The following is a 10,493-nucleotide window of genomic DNA, read 5'->3' as shown; positions in this document are numbered from 1 at the left end:
TCTTTTGTGTGCTGACGTGCCTTGTACATAATTCTTCTGTAACTGTGAAGGGTGGTGGGTGTTTGCGGGGTATTTTGTTCTTATTATTGCGTGTTCATTTAGGATGTCTACAAACATGGCGATGTGTGCTCAATATATCACCTATGTCATGATAGACATGTGCTACGTGAAATGGGACTTAAGATTCTAGTAGATCGTTATTAGAGACTGTTTCATCAAAAGTTTTGTAGCTACGGAAGATAACTTTTTGTTTTAGGAACAGTTTTTACTTGTTCCTTAAGGCTAGTGAAATATATATGAGCCGCGCCATGAGAAAACCAACAAAGTGGCTTTGCAACCAGCATGGATCCAGACCGCATTCGCGCAGTCTGGTCCTGGTCCATGCTGTTCGCTAATGGTTTCTATAATTGCAGTAGGCTTTGAAAGCGAACAGCATGCATGCTAGCCAGACTGCGCGGATGCGCAGGCAGGTCTGGCTGGATCCATGCTGGTCGCAAAGCCACTATGCTGGTTTTCTCATGGCGCGGCTCATATACAAAGGCAATCACTTATACTTGTATTTTTTATTGTAGTGTAATTAAGTCAAGTCGGTGAATCTGTTAAAATAAGGTCTTCTATTGCCGGGTTTTCAAAATTGGAGACACAAGTTGGTATTTTTATCATATTTTTTGGTTAAATGTGTCGAAAAGATTTTCTACTGGTTTGCCTTTATCTGACTTCACATCATAGTTCATATCTCCGATTGTGATAATATGATCAAAATTAATCAATAATTAATCTACTAGTAACATGTTAGTCATCTCTGTATCAAAAATGACATTTGACTGTGACGGGAGTCAAAAAAAAAACAAATAGAACCCCGCCCCACCCCCTCCTCTTCCTGCCCCACTCCCCCCCCCCCCCCCCCCCCCCATTTTCCTTTCTAGAAATTTAATTCAAAACAACATAATCATTCCAGAACTTTGCTTTTTAAGTCTGATCTGTATTTTATAGGGATCTCTGCAATGACAAAAGACATGAGTTCTATGTAATTTATATCCTGGCACTGAAAAAAAGATTATCACTAAAAGTAGTGTCCAGTTTCGTTCTAGTGATACAGAAACACATCAACTAGTTTCTGATCAATTAATGGTCTGATTTCCTGAATTTTTCACCTAACACTAGATCTGGAGGCATCCTTACGTAGTTGACGTTGGAGCCAACATCTTCAACCCTGAGTTCTTTGTTGGAAAGTTGAGTGTATTGCCCCTGTTGGTGCCTTCGGTTTCCACTTAACCATGGTCTCACTAGCAGGTCTTCTACGGCTTTCTATTTCTTCTTCTCCTACCTCTCTCTTTTATTCTGCCATGTTCCGTCCCTTGTTGCTGCCGCCGACGAGCCAACTATTATAGGCATACACGAAAATTGCAAATTCAGCATATTGTTAATCTCTTGGATGCATAGCTCGTACCTCTTTGGAATCTCTATAGAGAATGAGAGGATGACCCATGCCTCCTATTTATACTCCAATCGTGCTCAAAACGTGACAATCTTGATCCAATCGTGGCCATAAATCGTAGGAGAGCTTAACAAAACTTGATAACGTGAGGTATCTAAACAGAACGTGACAAAACGTGATAGCATATCGTGATAATCGTGAGAGAACGTGATGAAAATCGTGGCAGATCTTGACCCGAATCGTGTTGGTTTCGTAATAAAACATCGTGGACATCGTGGCTAAGTGCAGGCTTACGGAAGGTCGGTGGTTCTACCCAGGTGCCCGCTCGTGATGAAATAATGCACGGAGAGGCACCTGGGGTCTTCCTCCACCATTAAAGCTGGAAAGTCGCCATATGACATATCATGAGTCGGTGCGACGTTAAATCCAAAAACAAAGTGTAAACGCAGCATTACAGCTTGACACTGACAATACATCGTAATTTTACACTAAAATATGCCCTATCTACCAATGGAGATATCATTTTATTTTATTACAACATAGTGAAGATCTGACATTTATGTGCATACCTTCATCAGGTACATACTCTTCTTTGTCAATTTCAAGTATTTCGCCCCTATCGGGATTGTCTAAAATAAAAAAAGGTTTGATTGAATAAAAATGAATTCACAAATATTTTCACTATTCAGCAACATTGTAAGATCGGCAATTTGAGGAACACTCTTACGTCTGATTCGGCTCATATTGCATCGTATGATATATAAACTGCATAAGAAGTGATATTTCATGTAAAAGTAGTTTTTGCATGCCAAATATTAAAGATGAACAAAGAGGCAAAACAAAAACTATTCGAATTTTTGTAAGGTTCTTTATGTTAACGTGAGATGTGATCTGACATGTATTTTGTGATATTTCTGGTTTGATGATGTTGAGGTCCATCATCGACATAATTATAATCAGGTTGTTAGTAATGTAACAATTCCAAATTTATACCTATCAATACTGACGTTACCTTCTTTAGGTGTAAATATAAGAGCATCTCGGGCGTACTCAATGGGCTCACAGTCATTTTAACATTGTCATTTTGGCAATCAACAGATCCTGTAAAATTAGTAATTATATATTGAATTCTGTCGAATTTGATTAGCAGCTTACACAAAATGTTACATATAATGCCGATGCAACTGAATAGAGCTGTGGACATTTATTTTGATTGCCTTCGTACATAGATTATTCAATTTCTCCAATATCTTCACAATTCATATTAACACATATGTAACGTATTTCAGTTCTATAACAATTATAATTGGCCGGGAGTTACCTTCTGTATTTTTACAAGCATTCTGACTTCTCTCGACGAACACATCAGAAATTGTCAAGTCGTTTACAACATTGTCATCTAGGCATTCAACAGTTCCTATGAAATGAGAATTTGTCACATATAATGATTGTGTTTATACTTTATCTTTGTGCTCATAAATTCTTCCAGTTTAGTAAGATAAACAAGATACACCCTTAAACGAATTCAGATACAAATTGTGTAACATTCTGCTTAGTTGATGAAGCTTTATACATGTGCATTTAAATTGAAATATTTTTTTATCACAAAGGAGGGGCTATCCAGAGGAGGTCAGACCACTTGATTGGCTACAGTTGTTTATATACGATATGTTAACATAAGCAAAACGAAACTTTTGCATGGGAAGTGTACATTGTGATGTAACATAAATGTTTGTTATTCTGACACCTGACGTTACTAGGGTATATCTGCTTCTTTAAAATGTGCAAGAGAAAAGAACTGTAAATATAAGGATAATCTATGGTTATGGTTTTATTATCTGTATACAAAATAACTGTTTCGTCCTTAAAAGAACACGCAAACGCCACTGGACTCAACACTCTTTAAACAACAGACAAATGAGCCGCGCCATGAGAAAACCAACACAGCGGCTTTGCGACCAGCATGGATCCAGACCAGCCTGCACATTCGCGCAGTATGGTCAGGATCCATGCTCTACGCCTTAAAAGCCTATTGCAATTAGAGAAACCGTTAGGGAACATGCTGGTCGCAAAGCCACTATGTTGGTTTTCACATGGCGCGGCTCAAATGTATTTTAAACTCGGATGATAACTGCTTGACCTGACAAGTGTGTGACTTTACTATTGTCTGTCCCATATAACTTCATGAAATTCAAAGAAGTATTTTAACATTTGTCTTCATCTGTGCAATAACATTATAATTTGACCGGATAACGTTTATCATCAGTGCAAATCAAGGGTATTTTTCTTTTGTTCAATCATTTTACTGAAATATGACTAAGAAAACGAAGTAAACATTTAGAAGAATGTTTTTGTTATAAGGTTGAAAATAATATATGGTTTCTCACCTTTATGCGCTGCACTTTCAATGTGAATAGTTCCAGTGGTTACACATACTTCAGAATTTTCAGCATCATTTTTCATTGTTTGTGTAAAATGATTATCATCATCATTTGTACAGTCAAACACCTCTTCTACCTTCGTGATCTTTACCGTTTTATTACTACTTATGTCAACTTGGAAAACAGAATCATCCGCGAAAATAACGTTCTCCTCCATGTACACATTTTGAGCATTGTTTAGGCAATTCAGGCGCTTCAGTTTGCCCTCGGTGTCAAGAAACCAAAAGTTACCAAGCTTCTTTAGTTTTGGTTTACTTAGTCTGTTGATTTCCATTGCGTTTATTGTTAGTTATCTAACACTTGTAGTAGATAAATATACATGAATACAAAAACGTCATCCGAAGTGTTTTAATACCGAAAACAAACATTCTAGTTAGTAAGACAACCAAATCGTTTTATTTAATAGTCATTCGTATAGTAATTACGTATTTGAATTCTTAAGACACCCATGAGACACTTAAACATGGATATTAACCTTTGAACTACGAAAGTCCGTATATTGTCAAATGTTGACTACTTAACCTTGAAAAATTCGTTCACAGTTTGAATCTAGTTTATCTAATTGAGACCGTTTCTCATAACAAGGCTAAAATAGTACTATTTAATCAGTATGAGTTAACATGAACATTGAGTAAGATAACATATTTTAAAACACTTAAAATTCTTAGTTATCAAAATAAACAGCGTAATCTCATGCATGTATTTCCAATTCACTTGAGACAGTTATATCTCAGTCATTTAATGAAGGCATTGTTATTAACTGCTGCGATATGTACTACCGAAAAAGCATCAGATTTTTATCTAAAAAGAATTTGTGCACTTTGTTCCAGAAGTTCAATGTAATAAGAGATTAGTATTTTGCATTTTGTAAATACAGCCTGAGGATATTACACGAGTGTCTTTTCATATTAATATTAAACGACCTGAATAAAATAATAAAGAGCAATTTATCAATAATTCAACAGTTCAATAGATGCAATGCGGAAAGTCACAAATGAAATATTCTTTTTATCACGTGTCAGCTTTTGCTGTCCAAAGATCAAAAAACTACTTTCTTTAACTTTTATAAACAAGTCAATTTTGACCAACGACTTCGATACTATAAATGATTATGACTTTTAGACCATAGAATGACACACTTTGGTAACTATGGGTTTCACAAGAATAAGTCCGAAGATTTTCTTTTCAGCACTGTGCCCTTTTTCAACACATTTGGTTTTATTCAGAAATCATGATCTTGATCTGAAACAGAAATAATTAATGTACGCATTGAATCAGTTTATCCACAATTAGTCCACACACACAAAAAAGCCAGAGGTATCAAATTCTGTCGACTTCCTTTCGGTTTTAAGGTTGAACTCTTTCTTGAATACTTCTGTGAGTGTCGTCTATACTTATGTAAGTATTTTTCGCGATGTTTTCATAGAAATCGTTTAATAATTCACATACTTTAATTGTTCTGATATAAGCATGTCATTTTCTTTTAAAATTATGTCACAAATGTTTTATTTATAGATACCTTAGAGAGGAACTGTTTGACTGTAGAAGTCCTAAGAGTTTGGTGTATCGCTACACCTTTCCTTTGAGTATACATTTATGGAATATCTTTTTGTAGGTGGTTTGCGGTTTCTTAGTTTTCTGTGATTTTCCCAGTCTCTTGTACTTTTACTTTGACTATCTTTTGTGTGCTGACGTGCCTTGTACATAATTCTTCTGTAACTGTGAAGGGTGGTGGGTGTTTGCGGGGTATTTTGTTCTTATTATTGCGTGTTCATTTAGGATGTCTACAAACATGGCGATGTGTGCTCAATATATCACCTATGTCATGATAGACATGTGCTACGTGAAATGGACTTAAGATTCTAGTAGATCGTTATTAGAGACTGTTTCATCAAAAGTTTTGTAGCTACGGAAGATAACTTTTGTTTTAGGAACAGTTTTTACTTGTTCCTTAAGGCTAGTGAAATATATATGAGCCGCGCCATGAGAAAACCAACAAAGTGGCTTTGCAACCAGCATGGATCCAGACCGCATTCGCGCAGTCTGGTCCTGGTCCATGCTGTTCGCTAATGGTTTCTATAATTGCAGTAGGCTTTGAAAGCGAACAGCATGCATGCTAGCCAGACTGCGCGGATGCGCAGGCAGGTCTGGCTGGATCCATGCTGGTCGCAAAGCCACTATGCTGGTTTTCTCATGGCGCGGCTCATATACAAAGGCAATCACTTATACTTGTATTTATCATTGTTGTGTAATAAAGTCAAGTCGGTGAGTCTGTTAAAATAAGGTCTACTATTGACGGGTTTTCAAAATTGGAGACACAAGTTGGTATTTTACTCATATTTTTTAGGTTAAAGGTGTCGAAAAGATTTTCTACTGGTTTGCCTTTATCTGACTTCACATCATAGTTCATATCTCCGATTGTGATAATATGATCAAAATTAATCAATAATTAATCTACTAGTAACATGTTAGTCATCTCTGTATCAAAAATGACATTTGACTGTGACGGGAGTCAAAAAAAAAAACAAATAGAACCCCGCCCCACCCCCTCCTCTTCCTGCCCCACTCCCCCCCCCCCCCCCCCCCCCCCCATTTTCCTTTCTAGAAATTTAATTCAAAACAACATAATCATTCCAGAACTTTGCTTTTTAAGTCTGATCTGTATTTTATAGGGATCTCTGCAATGACAAAAGACATGAGTTCTATGTAATTTATATCCTGGCACTGAAAAAAAAAGATTATCACTAAAAGCAGTGCCCAGTTTCGTTCTAGTGATACAGAACACATCAACTAGTTTCCGGTCAATCAATGGTCTGATTTCCTGAATTTTATACCTAACACTGTTTATGTTTAGATGGCCCAGCAAGGGCATGTTTCTCTTTATATTTCTGAGGCTTTTAACCTCCTGAAAAATTGTCATACGCAGTAGATTCGTTCGAGACTGGTGACGAATTCATCGAATCACTGGGATCGTGGGCACTGCCATTTTGTGGCGTTGAGGGGAGGTCACCCCAGGCCCCGTGTTCACAAAACACTTTCGGTCTCGGCTGAGTTTGATACTTATTTGTTATTTATATCTCAACAGCATGTTTAAAACTAAAATTGAATTGAATAACTCTTTCCAAGTGACTATTCAGTATTGATGGTCATTCTCAGTTGGAATTTAACATTGCAGTTTTAGTAAAATTGATGTCAAAATTTCCAACTCAAACTTATCTGAGACCGAAAAATGTTTTGCGAACGCGTGGGGGCAGTCCTCTTATTTATTGGTCGACGGGGAGTAACTGTCATTTATCGTATTTGTAAAGTTTGTATAATCTATCTCCCTTGCAACGTTTGGGAGTGCCATGATGGTTTAATAGAATGTTGATTCTGTCAGAGTTTATAGCCTAGTTTACTGATCTGGTTGAAAAAAGAGCAGTTTGGACAGCTCATTTTCTTGGTAGAAGCTTAGTCCTGTTTCTTACAGTTGTTACAGAACCAGTGTTCGTCCAAGTTCGATCAATTGTGATACTCCTTTGGAGATACGTTTTCACATTTAACATCCTTTCCGCGGCCGTAAACGTAATAATACGCATTAGCGTCTGATGACCCTTTCACGCTTCCGTAGAATCAAAATTTACTACACGAAATATTTTTTTGAAAATATTTCTGAAATGTCTAGGTCTGCAACACTCAAATACCGAACTATCTGACATCCGGGGCATTTACTGACACTTTTAGACAACATCAAAAAGGACCTTTTGAACGATTTGACGATGTTCCAAAATTTTGCATATACCATTGCTCCGTTACGGAGCGTTTATTCCGAGTGCAAATATTTTTTCATAGATTAAAAGCTGACATGTCTTCAAATCGTTAGAAAGTGCTGAAAATTGACTCCTCATTAGCAAAATAAAAAAAAGAAGTCCACGCACATACATTTCGACGGGGTGGCCCCTGCGCGTGAACACCGGCTATTGTCCAATGCAAATGCGACTTTAGTTTTCAAGTTTAGCCTGTGTACTTTCATTTTCTTTACTTCCGGGAAAAGCTGAAGGTGATCTGAAGTCATTCATTTTCTGTGTTGTTAAAAACATAAAGTATGTATGCTTGCGAGATTGTCCTAAGGTTATAGGAAAATCTTCTTCTTTTTTTTCAAAAAATGAGTGTTTTTGACAAGATCTTTTAACGTTTTTGAATGAAAACAGACGTTTGAGAGAAAACTAGCTATAAAATGCATTTTCAGGATATATATATTTCACATAATTATGTCGCATAGGAGGGAACGGTGGGTTTGGTTTTTTTTTGCCACGGGTCGCCTACAAATTCCACAGGGAAATGATACAGGCCCTGGGTTAGTTGCTATGTCTCCTGGTAAAAGCGACAGGGACAGTTTGTAGATTTTTCTGAAGGGCAGGTAGCGCATCGATCGTCTTAATCTGGTATTGTGCTATTTTTTTAACCTGTCAAATATGCATACATTACACGCTCTGTGCATTCGATATTATAATATTCGGCCCAACTTCGGTGCTATCCGTATGTTTTACGGAAAAACAATTTGGTAAACTGTCTAAATATCATTATTAGTATTGTAAGTGAAACACATTCTCCTCGATCGTATCTGTGGCTCAGTGGTTACAGCATTTGGCTCGAATGCGGGAAATCGCTGGTCTGAGCCCATTAGGGAGAGCACATATTTTATTTTTCATTTTCAATTATTTATATGATTTATATGACTTCGATGACAGCAGTACCCACACCGCGAATGAAACTGAATGATGAATTTAGCTAGTTGTAATTCATATTTATGAAATTTGTATAGTTGTGAAATGAACTGTGAAAAAAATACATAATATATATAATGAAAATTAATGAAAAAGATAAAAAATACTTGAAAAACAATTAAGGAAAATATTTGGTTAATAAATTACATGAAAAGTGGTTTTGTTGCAAAGTTGTGCAATTTGTGAGGGGGGGGGGGGGGAGGGAAAATCAGATACTGAACGGTATCGATCTTACGAACTCCAGGTTTCAAGCTATTGACAATGACCACTGAGCTATTGTGACTTGCGTATATACGTATACACGATTTAAAAATAAACTATTTTATTTGCTGGTTACTTTCCGTATACTAAACGGAATGTACCGAAAATCAATCGAAGATTAAAATATTCTATGCACCGCCCATTTAATCAATATGCATTTGACAGTTCAATAAAATAGGACGATAGTATGAGGCTTCAGAGATATCCTCTCCTAAGCGCGCGGGAATATTGTTTATTTCCCCAGGCCCGTGTGTCTAAATATTATAATATTCCAATGATATGTTAATGATTTAAATTGTTGGTTCAGCTCAATGATTTCGGGAAGCCAATCACATATAACGCTGAACCTCGTCTGTAAGATGGAATTCTCCTACAGCCTTAGTAGATTACCAACTTGTGTTACTGTCTCAACTCCCCAAAGCTCGGGCTTTATATCATTCAACTACCCTAAAGGTACAACTTCTATGCACTGTAGACACAATGATTGTGAAGCTCTGGGACCGGTACCATGCCCCATATACACTAGCACAAGTGTAAACGGACGTACCGTATTCGGATATAGTAATGTGTTTTCGTAATTTTAGGTACAGGTAAGAGTTTATTTCTCAACACATGTAAGAATTTTGGAGACGTAATCTTTTAGACGGTTATCTTTTTTTCACCCATGAATCGTGCATCGCTTTCTCAGGAACCGGAAAAACATGAAAATTGTCTTGTAGACGTTACCTTCCCAAAAGACTTTTGTTTTGAAAATGGTAGGTATTCAAGCTTTTACAGGGGCACCTTCGGTATTATTTTCAGGCCCTTGGTAGAACAACCAACCTCCAACAAGACCGCTGTATGGAATTATTCACATTAAGTGTTTTCATTATGGCATTTCAAAAGATCACCAAAGGTATAAAATACTGGCCTAAATACTCAGGATCTATTTCATGGTCATTGCTAATTAAGAATTAATTACATCATCACTTAAAATGCATGGGATTGGACGTAATCATGGAATAATATAATTGAGCCGCGCCATGAGAAAACCAACATAGTGCATTTGCAGCCAGCATGGATCCAGAACAGCCTGCACATTCGTGCAGTCTGGTCAGGATCCATGCTGTTTGCTATCAAAGCCAGTTGCAATTAAGAGAAACCGTTTGCGAACAGCATGGCTCCAGACCAGACTGCGCAAAACGCTCTATGTTGGTTTTCTCATGGAATATTACCATTATGGAAATAAATAACAAAGCAAACCATTATAATGTCCATTTCATGTTGTTTTTTATTTTAATAACAAAAAATTGTAATCAACTGACAGTACATAAACATAATTATGCAGTACAGAAAAGCATTAAGACATCAAAACATATCATAATGGCACTGTTTTAGAAGTTTACAATTATTCAGGGAAGATAACTGTTAAGATTACGAGATACAGTTTTGACCAAAAATGATTTTTTTTTCATATTCCAAAAAGCCGAACAAGATATGTCATATTCTCTGTTAGATTTAAAGCAGCATGCCTTCTGATTTGGCTAAAAAATAATCTTTCTTTCAAACTGAAGTTTTGGTCATAATTATTATGAACATTAGAATATG

At 36.6% G+C, this 10,493-nt stretch overlaps 1 protein-coding gene across 1 annotated transcript; it reads right to left on the bottom strand.

Annotated features, from left to right (window-relative positions):
• Positions 1 to 1,323: 1,323 nt before the first annotated feature.
• LOC128550607 (uncharacterized) lies at positions 1,324 to 4,330 on the bottom strand. The gene is made up of 5 exons (XM_053529903.1): positions 3,826 to 4,330; positions 2,760 to 2,855; positions 2,432 to 2,539; positions 2,008 to 2,067; positions 1,324 to 1,382 (listed from the first exon to the last, which is right to left on the bottom strand). The coding sequence occupies exons 1-5, from the start codon at positions 4,151 to 4,153 to the stop codon at positions 1,324 to 1,326; spliced, it is 651 nt and encodes a 216-aa protein (XP_053385878.1). The 5' UTR covers positions 4,154 to 4,330.
• Positions 4,331 to 10,493: the final 6,163 nt, after the last annotated feature.

The sequence above is a fragment of the Mercenaria mercenaria genome, chromosome 18 (genome assembly GCF_021730395.1).
Source record: "Mercenaria mercenaria strain notata chromosome 18, MADL_Memer_1, whole genome shotgun sequence".
In the NCBI taxonomy this organism is placed as follows: domain Eukaryota; kingdom Metazoa; phylum Mollusca; class Bivalvia; order Venerida; family Veneridae; genus Mercenaria; species Mercenaria mercenaria.
This window is presented reverse-complemented; position numbering and strand designations above follow the sequence as displayed.